Below are 19,377 nucleotides of genomic sequence, written 5' to 3' on the forward strand. Positions count from 1 at the left end.
TAGAAAGGATGAGTACGTTCAGTGTATAAGGAGATGAACATGTTCACAGAGTGACAGAAGGGTACGTCTCTGCTCATACACCGAGACAGACTGTGACACAAGTGGTGATAAATTATTCATCACATGGAGTAAACAGAGATAAGCTAATAACACAGACAAGGCGGAGTTTGCTTTGCAGACATGATATCCACAACAAATCTAAATGTATAGATGGGCTGGAGCCACACATCTCTGTCCCGCCGTGTTCTCGGAATCGATCTTAATGTAATAATGACGAACAGTTTTATCTTTCCATGCATTCCATCCAATAAAAATGTGGAGTCTCCTTCAGTGTGCCTTTTTGTTCAAACACGGGTGTGTCATGACAATTTAATAGTGTTTGCAGAGTGTTTCTCATGTGACCTTGTAAACAGTTGTGTCCTGTCCAGGTTCCAAGAAATTTAGATAGATGTGAACATAATATTGACATGATGAAGTCATGATTTGCTGAAGCGTGTTGAGTGTTAATTCTGTTTTGCAGAAACATTAGGAATATGTTTATCAAACAATTGTTTTGATATTTCACCTCCTAACGGCCAGGGGTGGATTTGGACAAAAAAGTGGCCCTGGATTTCCACTTTTGGCTTCTTTGCAGTTGCGGTCCATCTGCGATACAGTTTCGAGGGGGGTCCCCCTTAGTTCGCTCGCATTATGGCCCACCGAGCATCGGCCCAGCGGGAATATGTCGAATTCCAGCCCAAATGACTTAAGTGGACGCATCCTACAAATATGACCTCTAAACTTTCCAACAGCACTATTTTTGTAGCCCATAAACATTAGATACTGTGGGATGTTTTGAAACTGTGGCCCAGCTGCAATTTTCATGTTGGATCACTGAAGTTAAAGTGGACAGGTGGCTATTAGTTAAACAAAGCACAGACTCTCACAGCATTCAGCAGTGTTTTCTCGTCCTCTCCAAAAGAGGTTTCCCAGGCCTCAGTGGCTTTAATTCAGAGGTGTCAATGTTCTAGTAGTTAAACTGTTTCATTGTGTGAGCTGGTAGGTCTCAAACAATCAGTGGCGAACCCTAAGGGCCCTCAATGATGACCTAAACTATCTTAAAAATTATATAAAAAAAACGAATATATTATTCTCAATAAAAGTCGAAAGTGCTTATGTCGGGGTCTTCGATTGGCACACTGCTAACAGAGCAGTAAATCAATTTGAAAGATTAATTTCAAGTCACAGTCAAATTTACCAATCCTATGAAGAGTTTGGTTCCAAAACGCTATAATTCCATTTGGATTAATTTGAGTAAAAATGTGTTTTATTGTGGCAAGATGAAAAAGATGTAAAACGCTATTTTCTGTTTCAAAGTTTCACATAGCATCTTTAGGTTTTAGTAACATAAAAAATTCAAATACAGATTTAGATTTTAAATGATTTTGTAAATGAACTGCAATTTTTTTTTCAAAATGCAATAAAACCATTTAATCAATACTATTATTAACGTTAAAGTTATTTTTCATATTGAAACTGTTGAACATACACAACAAAGTGAGTTGATCCCCATATGACAGCCTCTGAATTCAATACAATACTAATCTTACATACAGGCACTGGACTAAAAATACATTCAATCTGTCATTCATCACCGCAGAAACCAGCACAGGCTCATCAATGCAGTCAAAGTTACTGTTTACAATGCGTGGAATGGTGTGCTGGGATTGGTTTAAGCGGATATATCGCATTCTGCAGAGAACTGAGACTGGCATATATTGCGGTTTGGAGAGAAAGGTAGAAAACAGAATAACACGGCGGAAATCTCATTTTGCGTAGGGGCTGTGCAGTGCTTCATTCTGGTTGGCTGATAAATGTTCTAAGGGTGTTCATTATTTTTAGATAATTTCCATTGTTTGATAAGAAATAACTATTCATATTTAGCGAGTGTTCTACTGCAAACAATCCACCTTTTTTTTGCCTTTGGATTATGTGAAAGCTGCTCACATAAGCAACAAACAACAAACATTGATAAACAAGCTTTGGAATATAGGATTTCAGTGCAGCACTTTTAATGAAAACCTTCTACAGTGTTTCATTTTATAAATAACTGAATGATCATCTTCATGCAGTTTTTCTTACTGAAATGTCTTTACTCAACTGTGTTCTTTTACGAAGAAGAGGCGCCCTGCTCAGGATTGCAGATTAGAGAACAAAAGATGTTTTGTTAGGGACATGGAATAATTCTGGTGGGGGGGTTGTCCTATAGTACCCTGGAATTATGTTTTTAATTTGGCCTTTAAACTTTACAAGCCCTCAGGGTCTCTCCTATACATCCTCCCCTGTGGAACTAACATTGTGACATCAAATGACATCAAATAACCTCTGAAACATAGACTGTATCAGTGTCTTGAGGGTAGGCGGACAGTTTAGACATCTGAGCAGTTAATTTAAAAACTTTTTCATTTAGAGACAGTTTCCCAGACAGGGATTGGGTTAAGGCTGGACTAATTTCTTACAATCAAGCCTTACAAAAAATTTACTTGTGTGGATTTTGAGACAGAACATTGGCACTGATGTATTTTAAGATAGGTCAGTTCAAGCTGTTTTCAGTTTTGTCAACTATTTATTTTAGTCTTAGACTTTAACCCTATGACCCCCCTTAATTTAATAACAGTTCTAAATTTATAATTCGCCCAAAAATGAAAATTCTGTCATCATTTACTGACCCTCTTGTCATTTCAAATCTTTGTGAGTATTCCAAAACGGGAATCGGGTATCAAAAGCGGAACTGTAAACATATGAAGGGAATCAGGTTCCGACTGACAACAACAACACTCGATGAAGAACTGAACCATAAGGCAGGGTATAAATAGAGTCTGGTAATGAAAGGCAGGTGTTTGTGATCAATAATTAGGGGAGTGAGAGCAGGACAGTCCGTGAGTAAGTGACGTTGTAGAGGGCGGGGCTGGTGAGGGACAAACACAGTACATTGTTACAGGGTGGGCGTCCTACCGACGTTGCTACCAACACCTGGAATCCATGGGGAGGTCTGGAGGGTGCTGGCAACACCGGAAGCCTGGAGGGTGCCGGCTGCTCAGGAGACCTGGAGGGTGACAGCCGCACTGGACACCTGGAGGGTGCCGTCCATTCAGGAGGCCTGGAGGGTGCCAGCCGCACCGGAAGCAAGACAATCGTTCTGGCCAAAGCGGCCATCACGCCTGTATGGTGCCCCCAAAACATATTTTGGGTGAGTCCCTTGCCCCAGGGCAGGCTTTGGGATGGTGCTTTTGGCAGGTTTCCTTACCGGATTCGGGGAAGGTCGGCTCGGAAACCACTGGAAGGCCGGACGTGACCTGCTCGGAGATCACATGAAGGCGGGACGGGACTGGCTCAGAGACAACTGGGAAGCTGGACAGTCCGGCTCGGAGAGCACTGGAAGGCCAGACGGGACCGGCTCGAAGACCACTGGAAGGCCGGACAGGACCGGCTCGGAGACCACTTGAAGCCTGGATGGGTCCGGCTTGGAGACCACTGGAAGGCTGGATGGGACCGGCTCCGCAACCACTGGAAGGCCGGATGGGACAGGCTCGGGAACCACTGGAAGGCAGGATGGGACAGTCTGTGAGTGAGTGACGTTGTAGAGGGTGTGGCCAGTGAGGGACAATCCAGCATTGTTACAGCAGAACACAAAAGAAGATATTTTGAAGAAAGTTTGTAACCGAACAGCATTAGCCCTCATTCACTACTATTACTATTTTTGTAATGTATAATTTTTATTCTGTGTAGTGTTATTTGTATGCACCATGATTCTGAGAGTAACGCAATTTCAATCCTCTATATGTATGTAATACACATGTGGCAGATTTGACAATATAGCAGACTATGACTTAACTTCTTTTGTATGGATACAACCTTTGCAAGTTAATGGGGTCCAGTTAACAACATTCTGCAAAAAATCTTCTTTTGTGTTCTGCTGAAGAAAGAAAGTCATACAGGTTTGAAATGACAACATTTTTGTGTGAACTATCACTTTAATACAGTCCAGCTTAAAACAAGCCTACAAAGTCAGTTTGGAAGTTAAATTTCTCAGGAAAGATTGTTGGGGTACTTTTTACAGGAATACAAGACGAATATTTATAGGAAGTCTTACAAGGCAGATAGCAGCTGATTGTACGCAGTAGTAAATAAACTTGTTGTGTTGTATGAATTTTTATACTGGTGTGTTCTCTTCTCATTGTTGGAGTTACTATACAATCTCATGATGTGATCATATTTGTTCAGGTAAATGACAAAATGTAAATTCATAGACATACGTCTAGTAAGCCAACTTTTACTCATAATACATTAACATAGGGCAATATTATTTATTAGTGCATTGAAGGTTGCCAGAGGTTTGTATAACATCATACTGTGATCAAGTGGCCAACTTAAACTTATTACAGTTTTTATTATACCTTAAATGGCATATATTTGTGTTTATTTGTAGTGTGAGCCGTATTACTGCTAAGGAAAGGCTCCAGCGGTACTTTGTGCTATGTCACTTCTTATTATATAATTAAATACTAAATATTCCTAATTAAACTATGTTTTTAAAACTTTTAAATATATTAACTTTTTTGGGGGAAAAATGAACATAGACCGGCTAGGAACTTCATTGACCTTGATTTTCAACATAAAAATGATTTTTTAAAGAATATTTTTTTCCTTTTAAGTCACAAAAGCTTAAAAGTATTACAATAACCTCCAATACCACTCCAGGGCTTGAAATTCTAAGTATTTTAATGATTGCCCTATTAAGGGTTAATGCTGCATGCCTGTTTGAACACTTTTCAGACGTATGACTTTCATTCTTGTCATTTCGGATTGGGGTAAAGTAATAGTTCACCCAAAAATGAAAATTCTGTCATCATTTATCACCCTCTTTTCATTTCAAACTTGTGACTTTCTGAATTACATATTTTGAAGAATGTTGATAAAACAGCGGTACCCATTTACTAGACACAAAATCAATGCAAATCATAACCATACCAAATTCTTTATAGACCTGTTGCTGGGCTGACTGGAATCCAAAAAATCTATAAAATAATCAATAGAATGTCCTTTATTTTTCAAATTAAATATTCAACTAAAGCAATTGTCAATCTTCTATTTACTAAACAAAACCAAATCAATTAGCATACTTAGTAATTCAGTTGTATTCACTGAAGTGAAATGCACTGAATGCACACGGTCACTATTCATGTGAAGGTTTGCTTGGTTTAAAGTAATATTCGTAATACTCATAGACAACAAGTGATGTTGAGTAAATGAAATGCACTTCCATCTGCTGGTAGCACATGCAATTACAACATGCAAAGAGACAGGAGACTCTGAGAGGATATGAGCACTTATAACCAGAGCCACTTATAAATAGCACATAACAAATGTCACAGATAAACATCTAATATCTGTCAGGGCAAATAACATCCACGCTTTTATTCGAACCTGCTGTCTTATTAAAGCGGTGAGTCATATATTCTCAAAGCTAAATCTACACAAAGCCAAAAAAGATGGAATGGCAGACAGGCGCTGCAATAGCTGAAGATTATTATACCAAAATAGATGTTGTGTTTGCTCAGAGAATATGAAATTGACAAAGATGAACATGATCCCACTTTCTCTGAAATGAGCCCCAACTGGTGACAGTCAGTGTTCTAGTGGGGTAAAGATGGTCAGGCTGAAGAATGGGGTGTTAATTGATGCAGTTATGCCGGTCACATGATTTGTGAGTGATTGGACTCTCTTATGGGAGGAGATAAATCAATTTAACCGGTCTCATGGGTATGACTGATCCTCAGTACTGACCCTTTCTGTTATGTGTCTGATGGGTCGAATCTATATGTAGAGCTGAAGATCCTAGACGTGTAAAGATGGGCTCTTTGTATTTTGTTACTATTGTACGAGGTGGCTAACTCGTATGACTTTGTACGCTGAGAATCATACAAAAATGTACAACTAGTAGAAAAAACTCAATACTGAAGCCCCACCCAAACCCCTAATAAACCTAAAGTCACTGGGGCGAAAGTAAATCATGCTAAAATGTACAAATGAAAATGTACGAAATGATTCAAGCTAGCCACCTAAAAAAATATTTTGTTGTAGATACTGAAAAGCAATACCTTAATAAATCTCTTAAAGGTGGGGTAACAAGCTATTTCATGCATTCTGACTTCTTCACAATGTTAAACGTGCTGCTTCTCAAGCTTAACATGATCAACTTTTCAAAAAACGGGTTGGACGTATGTCTTGGTGTTTTTCTGCTCAATACACTCTGCCAGGGTTCGTACAGATTTCGGAAAGTTTTTTTCGAACATGAATTCCCTTTTTATAACAAGGTTTCTTAGTCCTTTATTGAACAACTCTCCCGGAAAAGCACGCCCACTCGTCAACCAGGCAGTGTGAGAAAAAACACGGCCATCAATGTGTGTCATTACGGAGGTTTAGAGGTGTTTGTTTGTTCACTAGATTTCGGTGATGAATGTTATATGAATGGTGGATTTGGAGATCGTTTGAAACTGATGGAGCGGTCCCAGCACTTAAAGGGCTCATCAGATAGACATTTTTAACAAGTTGGCATGAACATATTTTTTTTCTTAAAAACTATTTTGTATGTCTCCTTAAAGGCTAATGAGTTACTGTACACCCCACCCCTCTTCCGTCCGGGATGTTGACACAACCCAATGATGGTCCACGGGACCAGGGATGGGCAGTATTTCAAATACATGTATTTAAAATACGTATTTGAAATACAAAATAGTATTTTGTATTTTGTATTTTAAAGCCTTTGGAAAAATCTAATGTAATTTGTATTTAAATACATTTAAGATGAGTATTTTTGTATTTTCAAAATACTCAAAATACTTTGAGCCAGTCAACCTTTTTATCAGGGTGTTTTCGTGCATCAACCAACATAATTCAGGCCAGACACGCCCTTCCCCAGCCCTAACATTCATGCACGTGAGCTTCAGCTGTAGCTACAACCCAACAATCTGTATTGATTGTGTGCATCTGTGATGACACTGATTAATGATACACCACACAAAATCTTTAGCTTTTAGTAGAAAAAAAACAACCTTTGGTTGAATAATGCCAAATTCTAATTTTAGACAAACTTTCTATTTTTGTTACTGAGTTTGAAGTTATGATGGTGATAAAACATCCATCCATCCATTTTCTACCGCTTTTCCGAACTACCTCGGGTCACGGGGCATCAAGGCAGGATACACCCTGGATGGAGTGCCAACCCATTGCAGGGCACACACACTCACTCATTCGCTCACGCACTCACACCCTACGGACAATTTTTCCAGAGATGCCAATCAACCTACCATGCATATCTTTGGACCAGGGGAGGAAACCGGAGTCCCGGAGGAAACCCCCGAGGCACAGGGAGAACATGCAAACTCCACACACACAAGTCGGAAGCGGGAATCGAACCCCCAACCCTGGAGGTGTGAGGCGAACGTGCTAACCGTTAAGCCACCGTGGGTGATAAAACATAATAAAATAAAACATTTTATAAAGTGTCTTTTTTTGTAGTTATGTATTTCCTACCAGGCAGGGGAAGGGAAGCGGTAAATAAAATGAAAACGAAAGTTTCTTAGCAGTTAAACACATCATGCTTTTTGGCATTTAGAATAGGCCCAGATAGATTTTAGCCTAATAGGGGTACCTGCACTGAATCACCAATTTCACATGTATTTTGTGTATTTTCAAAATACAAAATACTGTATTTGTATTTAAATACATTTTTCCACACAGTATTTTGTAGTTGTATTTAAATACACTTTTCCACACAGTATTTTGTATTTGTATTTTAAATACATTTACATGTATTTATGCCCATCCCTGCACGGGACACACCTCGCAGAATGTTTTAGATTCAACCTGATTCAACTCACCTGATTCAAATGATCAGTTTGTTGGTGTGTTAATTAGGGAGACATTTAAAACATTCTGTGAGGTGTGCCCTGAGTAACAGGGTTGGGAAACAATGATATAGTGCATGCTATGGTCATGCCCAGGGTGTAAATATGCAGATTATTGGGTGGTCATATTATAATAAGACCCCTTTCTATGTCACAAGAGGAGCAAAATCTGATCAGCTCGATTTTTCACATGCTGACAGAACAAGTCTCACCAAAACAGAGTTACCAGGTTCTTCTTTTTCACATTTTCTGAGTTGCTAGATACACCGGGGACCCGATTATAGCACTTAAACACAGAAAAATTTGGATTTTCATCCGATTGGCCCTTTTAAAGATGCCTGACATGAACTGCATGGGACAATGCAATGTTGTATTGTGTGCTCGTGCTTTATTTCTGCCCTCCCTGCAGGCGTTCAGGAAGTCGACTGTTTTCGGAAATAATCGCACAGCTGTATCCGTCTTTTATAACAGTGATAAAACAAAATACTGTTTAAAGATATGAAGTATGCAACACTACTGTGTAGGTACTCAAGATTAATATGAGATTGGCAGAAAATCTGTGTTACCCCTGCTTTAAAGGAATAGTTGAGTTCCTTTAGTATGGGATAAAATGGGATGAGGATACATAAATTATATGGTAATTTTCCTTTTGTGGTAAACTATGCTTTTAGGAAATGTACCGTATGTCTGGCAAATTGTTCAAGCCAGCACAGATATAGACCACTTAGCAAAATATAAACACTGGTCCAGCAGCACTTCCGGTTTCATTTTTATCTAATTTACTTTTAAAACCCAAAGGTAATAGTTTAGGATTTTGATTTAGTTATAAATATTTTGTTGGTTGTAATTTTGTTTAAATATTTGTACAGTTCTCCTAGACTAGCATTGTTTGTGTTTTCCAAAGTGGTCTATAGATCCTATATATTGTATATATTGTTGTTCGGTAACATCCCACAATTCACCTGGCTTGCTTTCTGAGGTTTGGTAAATAGTAAAATAATACAAATTGTATCTGAGAATCAATTTATGCGCTTTTCAATGCAAGTGTCAACATGGCTCTTCTGAAGTTAAACTTTATTAAAACTTTTAATGGCTTCACAAAACAATTTGACTTCGGAAATATGTGGTGAGACTGAGCTTTTTTATATGGTCGCTCCGATTATTACTTAAAATTTGATTGACCGGGAAGCAATGCAGCATCCTTCGGTTTTGGACACAGCCCTTCATTTTTCTTAGAATTGGCACTTTAACATATGGCAAACTAGCACTGTCATTACACATTAGCCCTTTAACAATGCAATAATGTTTCCATATGGGAATCTGAATGGAGAGAGCTGCCGCTGTTACTCTGGTTTTCCGCTGGTTCCTTCCTATAATAACAGCATAGAGGCGGTTTATAATTTTAACATGCCGCACTTTTCCATCTTTCTCCACCCATGATGCATTGCAGTAGGATTCCTGCATGGTCTGATACTCAGAAGGGCATCAGACGGTTGTTAATGGTGGTTTTATTAGAAGATTGATTTAATCTCACCTGTCTATTATTTTGCACAGCATACGTGTCGTAACACGTTGAGTCGGTTAAGGAATGGAATTTTTTGAAAGAAAGAAAATTTATTTGAACAGGTTCTGCACTGCAATCCTTGACATTCAAAAAATATCTGAACTCTGAACTACATGATGGTTGGGTTGGATTATACGGTAAAGAATTAATTCAATAGAAACATTGAGTGTTGAAACAAGCACTCAAAGTAAAATTCCATGTGTCTAAAATTCCTCAAAGGATATAAAACTCAACTGAGTCAGTTGTATTGTACTTGGACTTTTTGAAGACTTTTTTTCTATCCGAGCATAGTGTGAGATACTGTTGAGATCTTCTCTGCAATGGTTTGAGAGAAATGTAACCAAACCTACAATTGTGTCTCTGGGAAAAAATCTAGGATGTAGAAAATTTAAGCTTAAAAATTTGTTTTTCATTTCGTCTTCAAGAAACAACTAAAATTGATCCCACTTTAATTCCTATATTTGGAAGCTCAAACTTATAACATTCACTTATGTGTCTTTATGGTATTTTGCTTTATAAATCGTCTCAGTTATTGTCAAGCTTTAAAGTGCCATAGGAGGGACGTTTGGACCAGCTTTTGGACTGTGAACATGAGGCACGTGGACACGTGGACAGGCTGGAGATGCCCTGGAGAATGTGGCAGAGCCTGGTTTGCTTTCGAAAAAGGAGCAGACCTAAATCTAGCCATTATGTTTCCATGTGTGCTTGAAAATGGCCAGCAGGAGCTAAAATCGTGGCTGGCAAAAGAGTCCCGCAAACCTCAGCTGCCTGGCTGCCCTCCCAGAGTCTATGACTGTAACCTCAGTGCACAGACTCTCAAAAACTCCCTTTCCCTTCCTCTCACTGCAAATCCAGAGCCGAGTCTCCACGCATGTGGGGAATTTAGTCAAAACGCATGTCACCTACTTGTCGATCTCACGCTAGGGAGCAAAGATTAAGACGTGGTGAAAGAACGCTCTGTCTAGGGTTGGACTCAAACTAGGTCCGGTCACGTAAGGTGGGGGCGACCCGGGTACCAGCCGGCGGCAGTGCTGCCATGGCTTGGGGCTTAGCGTGCGGGGTGGAAACTCTGCTGGTGTGGAGCGGCGGTTTCGTATGGCAGATCGTATTGTGGATTATCAGGAGGTGTTACCTGCAAAGGATGAGGTCATGCCAACAGTGCCTACAAACCTGCTTCTACCTGGGAGAAGTCTATCAGGTACAGGAGGTCTTTTGTATTGGAATGGGGTCGAGGGTTAAAATTGATTTGGAGTTTGAAGTTCTTTTAGGTTCTTGATGTTCGTGCCATGATGAGACTGTAAATGAGGCTGTGATTTTGGTGGCTTAGTTTGAAGATTATAGTCTGGTTTGATTTGTGAGATTTTCAGATTTGTCAAGATACCAAGCTTTGCAATTAAAAGACAGATTTCAGAATAAAATTAGACTAAAATCTGAGGTATGATGTCCTGTTTTATGCTCTATATACTCTTACTTTTACTATTACCAATAAGCATAAAAGCAGTTTTGTACAAAAACTATTTAAAAGTTTAAAACCGGATGATTTATAAAGCCTGGTTTGAGATTGTTTTAAAGAACATTGTTTGTTTTTCAAAATCAAGAAAATCTAGAGAAAGAAATTAAGCTTTACACTTTTGTTAACATGGTAAATGTCATTAGTTATGTAAATATTTATGTATTTACTTATTAAGTTAATATTTTTGTTAATTAACACATATTACGAAAACTCAAAAATAAAATAATTAAAATAAAATAATTAATACTATTTATTAATTTTGTTAATATTTGTATTCATTACAAATATAATGAAAACATTAAATAAATATTGTTGTAGCACTTCAACATTTCAAAATAGGATAAATAAAAAGTTTATTTCCAAGTTTAATTAGATTTTGTTTCACTGTTGATTTCTGGCTTTCAAAAATTATGATTTACTATGAACTCTATGCACTGTATTTTTACACACAAGGATATTTTTTTCTCAGAATGCATCTCATCCTTTTGAAAATTATAGATCTGATAAAGGGCATTATAAATTCTCCCAAAAAATTGGTAACAAAATTAAAGGATTTCTAAATAACCAACTCTTTCATAGCTCAGCCTGCAAGGAATTATTTTTTCAGACCCATTATATGTTAAACAAATCAATCTTTTATTAAAAGTCTTTTTTTTCTATTCTACAACATTTGACCAAAGACTTACTCATATTGCCGAGACTTTTCCCAGAATCACGTATAAAACTTGTAAAGAGACAATTTTAGTATTGGTTTGTTTATAACACGTAGTTGTGAGTCAAGCTGAAAAACAAAGCAATTGTGCGTTTAGCCACACATAACTATGCAACATTTTTGTGGTTGTTTGACATTCTACTGGTTAAGAAATCTTTTTCAAATTGTACCAACTTCTAACATCTTGTTGTTGTTTTAGTGTTTCCAATATAAGTTTATGTTTTGTGCTGTGTACAACGTTTGTGTTCCCTTTAATAATGCATTCATGTATGTCTTGTGGTGGCACATGTGCAGTCAAGATCACAAATGATTTTTTTTTGCTAGGTCAAATATTTCTCATTGTTTTTCAAAGATTGTTTAGGGAAACACCGAAACAAAGGAACTATTTATTAAAACTAAAAAACTGAATGCACAGTAAAAATACAACAGTTTCACAAACTTGGTACATGTAACCGCACATAATTGAGGTTAATAGTCAGTTCGGAATTGTTTGTGTTTTGAATACATTGTCCTGACAGATTCTTTCTGCACTGTTTGGACTGTTCTTGCTGAGAGTCGTGATTTATCATGTAGAAGTGAAACCTTTGGATCGGTTTACTTGAACTGTTGTGTACATATCAAAAGAGTATTGCACAAAACATTTATTTTGACTCTGACATGTGAATCCAGAATTAGATTTAGCCCTGCAGTTCATTAAAGATTTGTATGATCTCATCATTGTGTCCATAGATGACAGAGGGCCGACTCTGCCAGGTGCAGCTCCTGGATGACAGGAAGTTGGAGCTGTTGGTTCAGGTACCGTTTTTGATGAATGTCTCACTTCCGATTCTAGCTCAATGTCAATACAAATATAACAGACCTTGATTAATCTCATGCATGATATTGATCGGTGGATTCTCTCTCGCAGCCAAAGCTGTTATCTCGTGAACTTTTGGATTTGGTATCGTCCCATTTTAACCTTAAAGAAAAGGAATATTTTGGCTTCACCTATTTGGACGACATGTAAGTAGTTTTAAATGGATTTTTAATGCTCTTTTAAAAAAATCATCTGGACATCAAAGGTCATGTCAAGCCTGAGTTAAGAGCAATAGCATTGTGATGTTTATTTGGATGGTTTGGTTTATTCACTATAACAATAACAATGGATGTACATTATTCCTCACAATATATGTTGTCTTGATTTTCTAATTTAACTAAAAGAAAAACAATGAAATAAATTTGATATTTGAAGCAATTTTCAACAAATTGCTTATATTATTGCTTAAATTGCAATAAATAATTTTAACTTTATCCTGCAACTAAATCCTATAGTTATTGGTATTTTTAGGGAAAACTAAGCTAGGACATTTGCCAATGCTTTAAGGCTTTATGTGAATGATTTATCACATCCAGAATAAACGTTTGTGTTTACATAATATATGTCTGTGTACTGTGCATATTTATTTTGTATTCATAAACACATGCACATAGATGTATAGTAATATATTATTTAAATCAGTGGTTTTCAAACTGGGGTCCCTGGGGGATCTCAAAATGGATCCAGGGGGCCAGAGGATCTTTTGAAAAGTTTGAGAACCGCTGATTTAAAGGATATATAAAAATGTATTCATTTTCATGTATTATATTTTTATGTATGTCTATGTGTTTATAAATACAAAATAATGAAATATTATATGTATTACATTATATATTTTGTAAATACAAACTTTTATTCCGGATGTGATTAATTGTTCAACTGTCGTATTTATTGATGTCAATAAATAAAAAATACATCCCACGTTCATGAGATTTACCCGGAATTTTACAATAAACCCAGAATATATTTTAAAGAGGGCTGGGCAGAAAGATATTTAGTAGTCTTCCTGCTGATTTCTTCCATAAGTGTTAAATGGCAGGGTTTTAACTGAGTTGGATCAGAATATTGGATCGCACATCTCAGTCAGATGAACTTTCCTATTGCAGTGGTCAGTGCAAATGGTTGCAGTTGGACCGCAAAGTGCTGGAACATGACTTCTCCAAGAAATCAGGGCCCATTGCTCTTCAGTTCCTCGTGAGGTATGTGATCGCCACCTCATGATGTCTAATGTCACATTACCACATTAACCACAGAGTTCAGCCCTTTCACATTCCTCGACTGAATCATAGTTCACTGTGGTGCTGCTTTAAATAAGCACCTTGTTTCAGATTGTAGTTCTGAGGATGGGATTTAGTGGATAAATGCTCTTTTGAAATTGCAAGTTCTGTTCATTAATAATCAGTAAATCATCATTAACTGAAAGTCCTCTCTTATTTTCAGGTTTTATATTGAAAGCATTTCACTCCTGAAGGATCCCACAACAGTGGAGTTGTTTTTCCTGAATGCTAAATCCGCTGTTTATAATGTAAGTACAGTCACTCTTCCCTCCAAAGTGATTCATTGTCTCATTTTATACCTCTGTAAACAATTACAAAATGACAGATCTCAGACGGCTAACATATCTCCATGCCAGAAATGCTGTTGTTTCCCTGGGATAGAGAGAGGATGTGAGCAAATCTTTGCCTTGTGAATCAGAGGAAACAGTGAGATGTTCACTATTGCCAGCGACACAATGATTTTTTGGCTCATCGTTCGCTCCGTAAAAATGGGATCTAAACAATAAAATGTTAAGTGACTGGTTGCATCTAAAATTTGTAACTGGACCCAGTCACTACAAATAAAATTTCCTCATTACTGAAGCAGTTTTACTGAGATATACGTCACTATACAGAAGAAAACTGCATTGCAACTTTCATTTTATGAACACCAGTATAATGTTTGTCTTTATGTGGGTTGAAATGTAGTTGATACATGCATACATGGCATCAGCTTGAATTAACGTTGCTTTGGATAAAAGTGTTTGCCAACAAATGATAGTGATTAATCATTTTTAACATATTTTAACAATTTACCTGCACCACGTTGTTAAAATATCTAATGCATTTGGGCCGATTTGTGCATCCACAGGCGTGCTGATCTGAAAACGAGGTGTGTTTAGGCACATTGTTGGCGCGTTGCTATTTTGAGGCAGCTTAAATAGACTGCGATATTGACCAACTAAAACTTGGTCTAAAGTCAATGGCGCAATACATATATTTTTATTGAAAGAGCATGTTAGTAAGATGCGCCTATAGGCAGGTGCACAGCGTGCATACACTCTTCTTAATACACACATAAGGTTCCGCCAGGGTGCAAGCACAACTGCCTCTTAAAGGGAAATGAGACACTTATTGGTTTACTTCATGTTTTGCCCAAAACACATCCATTGCTCAGTAAGAGAATAGGGACAATCCTTTTAATGAAAGTGACCTATTTGTCAGGTATGGTGACCCATACCCGAAATGTGACCTCTGCGTTTAACCCATCAAGTGTGTAGTGAACACACACAGCAAGTGGTGAACACGCGTACTCCCGGAGCAGTGGGCAGCTATTTAGACCATACATCTGGCGTGCCAACTATTTTTAAACTAGCAAAAGTGTTTTCGGACACGCCCTACCTGCACTTGAGTTATGCGCTTTACACCATGCTCTTAGTTTGTTAAAATAGGGCGCATTGATTAAGGATGTGAGTATTGTTTGTTCATGGCAGGGATACCACTTGTCTATTACAGAGTTGTCTGTCATAATAATAAATGGATTCAAAGTCATAAAGAACATCCATAGCACATAATAGTCCTTCATATTTTTTATTTGTCCACAGGGTGATATAGAGGTGGACAGTGAGCTGGTTTTCAAATTAGCTGCTCACGCATTGCAGGTAAAACTGTCAGATTTATCAAAACATTAACACTAAAAGTCAGTGTTACATCTGTGCATACTAATAAAATTTCATCTGACAGGAATCTAAAGGAGACTATACAAGGTAAGGATACAATTTTAAAACAATAATTTTGCAAACCTTTGGTTTAAGAATAAAATATAGCCATAAAACTTTACAGTAAACCTCATTTACACTTCAGACGTTTGCGGCGCATTATGGCTCTGACGCGGCAGTCGGAGCTGATCGCTGCCACTAGCAAAAGCACGTTACTGAAGCGTCCTAGAAGTGGCTCTCCGTTTCACCGCGCTAAAGATACTCTCTTAGTCTATTTTTGATGGACGCTGTGTCCAAGACGCACAGTTTTTGTCAAAACTAGATAGGAATATTTTTTGAAGAAAATGTGAGTGGTGCTTGCTGTGGCAAAACTCGGATGCTAACATCAAGTTACCATGATTAAACATGATGTTAGCATGTTTGCAAGCAAAATAAGCATGTTGTTAACATGATGCTAAGACAACTAACATGTTACTAGCATGACGTTAACAAGATTAGCATGTTGCTAGCATGTATCAGTAAAGATATCCATCTGGGCCTTTTATAATGGGAGTCTGGGGTTTTGGGTGCTAGGTTGATGCGGAGCCATGACGTGCCGCAGATATGTTATGTGTAAACACGAGGTTCTATTTGTTAACATTGGTAAATGCATTAGCTAACATGAACAAACAAAAATTTATATTTCTATAGCATTTATAATCTTAATTCTAATACTTCATTTTCATCAAAATTTGTAACTAACACGCTTCTACTCGACTAAATTAATGAAATACACCTTCACATTAATAGTAGAACCCACACAGATATGTTTTGAATTCCTTTTTACTTTGAGTAAATGTAACGAAATGTTATTTTATAATTATTATCATGATCACAACTTGAAATTCAAGAACAAATTGAAACATGTTTATGAAATAAAATTAAACAAGAATAATGGCGCCACCTTAGGTCGAAATACAGATACTTTTCTCTGATGCAGGTGCATTAAGAATCGATTTTATCTTTCAATTGAAGATCGATTAAAATCGAGACCAATAGTTTTTATCCAGACCTGTTAATAATTGCATTGACATTAAACAATATTAACAAGGATTAATAAATGCCGGAACACTATATTGCTGTTTGTTAGTTCATGTAAAGGCTGGAATACACTACAAGACTTTTGCCCAGATTTTCAGTCTGGACTTGTTGCATAAAGTCTGCGCTAGGTGGCAGATTTTATTACGTAGTGTGTGATTCCCTGTTTTTCTCTGCAAACTTTCAAAAAGACTGCAAGTGTTTGATGTCTGTTCAGATTTTAAAATTTGTATAGTGTATTCCATTCTTTAGCTAATACATTTACTAATGTTAATAAACGTATCATGTTAAACAACAAAAATCATTCTTCCGGCATTCTTAGCGTTTGTGTAAAAATGTGTCTTATTATTATTCAATGCATTACGTGTGGTAATGTAGCTCCAAACATTAATTTCATGGTACGATGAAAATGTACTGCATATGAAAGTATATTTGTTTGGATTTTAGTGATGAAAACACCAGAGCGGACCTGAAGAAACTTCCAGCACTGCCCACTAAAGTACTGCAAGAGCATCCATCACTAGCATACTGGTAAAGCACACACTTAAATATAGCAATTGGAATCAAAAACACATGCATTGACACACACATTGTTGGGATTAAAGGACGGCCCTAGGTGATTTACAACAGTAATAAAGTCTTATGAGAAAGAGACAAGCACATTTTTTGTTGTTTTTCCTTTTTTATTTATGGAATACCTGGTCTTCCAGCTGATATTCAATTGGTTTATTTAGTTAATCTACCAGCCTGATCGACTGATCAAACCCTCCTCGAACAATTCCCCCACAACTAAGCTTTATTAGTGGAAACCAGTCTGTTGGTCAGCTAAGGCCAGCAAACTCCCTCAACTGGTTTAAGCTGTTTGGTCAGCAGTGGCTCAAGAAGTGTACTGTAAATCACTTTGGATAAAAGCTTCAGATCAATAAAGAATTATAAATTACAAATGTGAGATAATCATAAGAATGAACTGATATATGGCACTTTTTTCACTGCATGGTACCGTCAGGTTTAGTACGACTTGGCTCTGTATAGCTCATTTCTCTTCGGCTCACTTTGCTTTTCCACAACAGTTTAGTACCGCTTCACAGTGAGTTAGGATGGTAACTTATCATCATGGTTCCGCCGCCTCTACTGCCGTAGCATCATTGTGAACGCGAAAAACATACGCACAACACAGGAGTAATGGAGGATATCGATGGCGGATGGCAGAAGAACAAAATACTGCTAAAATAGCATAGAGTTTGGGAAATCTTACAGCAAAGAGCAGACAACGATCATTTGGTTTGCCCGGTTGGTTTGCTAATGTTGCATGTAGCATTGCGCTAAGGGTCTCAATCTCTATATTACGGTCACCAAGCTTATAACGAAATGTCAATATTACATATTAAAATGCGTATTCGTGTTTTGCAAATCCAATGACGCTGGTAAAGATTCTCTCTCAATCAGTGATCTGTGTGTAAACACGTAACATTTTGGTGGTACCAAAAAATGTATCAGGTACAAGGCTCTGTACCCAGTGGAAAACCCCCCAAAAGGGAGCTGTACTGCGCCGTACCGTGCAGTACAATGCAGTGAAAAAGCTCCAATACAGAACTACAGTTTATTACATGGCCCCTTTGGAATGCTTGATTCTTATTGGCCAGTCGCAAATTTCCAAGGGTTGTTATTTTCACATAACAACCTCTCAAGACTAATAACACCCTGAATATAATATCCCCCTATATACTGAAGTGTGACCGTTTTTTTTCATTCTGTGAACTCCTTACAATATTTATCCCACATTTAAAATAAAAATATAGTTTCTATAAAAATTGAAAACTGGAGAAACGCATTCAGACTCGCATTCAGATTCACTTTTAAGCAATACAACAGTCATGTTTACAGTATGTATTTTGGAAAAGTTCAACAATTATTTATGAAAACCTGGATTATATAGGTACTGTTATAGTAAACTTTATATTTATCATTCTTTACAAGAACGTCTGATTCATTCAAAGTTTTTAACTGATGTTCTCCAGTCATATCTGTCATTTAAGAAAGCTTCACAGACAAGAATGAAATGTAAATGTACAGCAGATGAATCAGCGGTGCTGAAGCTGCGTTTACAGCTCTTGATGAGAGCTTTATGGTTTATGATCTGTGTTCTCGTGTCTTTATGCTGACACGCTGAGATTGGACTGGGGCGGGAGGAGGGGAGGTGAGGGAATATATCTCCGGCCCTGCAGATTTCATCAGCTTTCTCTTTTGCAGCGAGGAGCGTGTTATTGAGAACTACAAGCTGTTGAAAGGGCTCTCCAGAGGCCAGGCCATTGTGCAGTGAGTATCAGAAAAACAATCATTCGTCTCAGGGGGGCCGGCCAGCGGGAAAGACATGATTTATGATTGGCTGCTTAAATCATTTAATGCTGTGTGCTTTAAGAACATTAAGATGCTGTCAAATATCAATCTGAGGCAAACATTGATCAGTGACTTTGTTTTAGGTATTTGACCCTCGTGGAGTCCGTGCCTACGTATGGAGTGCATTACTATGAAGTAAAGGTAAAAATATCAACAGTGCATGAAGATTTCTGACATCTTACCATAAAAAAACTGTGAAAGGACTCAGACATGGCTTGTTAGGTGCAGTTTTGATCTTATTTTAATCTTTTGTTTTTATGTTACATATGGACCATCATTCGCTCAATGGCAGTTATAGTGATCGTTTTTTTTGTTTTCCAGAAAGAGAGATATAG

General features: G+C 37.5%; 1 protein-coding gene across 3 annotated transcripts in view; it reads left to right on the forward strand.

The window, feature by feature from the left end:
• frmd4bb (FERM domain containing 4Bb) overlaps positions 1–19,377 on the forward strand; it is a 46,885-nt gene that overhangs the window by 11,582 nt on the left and 15,926 nt on the right. The window contains exons 1-10 of one of the 3 annotated variants that reach the window (XM_056733960.1): positions 10,504–10,711; positions 12,468–12,533; positions 12,646–12,740; positions 13,701–13,793; positions 14,035–14,119; positions 15,455–15,511; positions 15,594–15,616; positions 17,093–17,176; positions 18,896–18,961; positions 19,126–19,183. In XM_056733960.1, coding sequence (XP_056589938.1) covers positions 10,550–10,711; positions 12,468–12,533; positions 12,646–12,740; positions 13,701–13,793; positions 14,035–14,119; positions 15,455–15,511; positions 15,594–15,616; positions 17,093–17,176; positions 18,896–18,961; positions 19,126–19,183 — 789 coding nt within the window. In that variant the 5' untranslated portion in view covers positions 10,504–10,549. Of the gene's footprint in view, positions 1–10,503; positions 10,712–12,467; positions 12,534–12,645; positions 12,741–13,700; positions 13,794–14,034; positions 14,120–15,454; positions 15,512–15,593; positions 15,617–17,092; positions 17,177–18,895; positions 18,962–19,125; positions 19,184–19,377 lie in introns of those variants that run through there. The other 2 variants (XM_056733959.1, XM_056733961.1) reach the window with 2 other exon arrangements.

Source organism: Triplophysa dalaica, chromosome 20, assembly GCF_015846415.1.
Source record: "Triplophysa dalaica isolate WHDGS20190420 chromosome 20, ASM1584641v1, whole genome shotgun sequence".
NCBI lineage: Eukaryota > Metazoa > Chordata > Actinopteri > Cypriniformes > Nemacheilidae > Triplophysa > Triplophysa dalaica.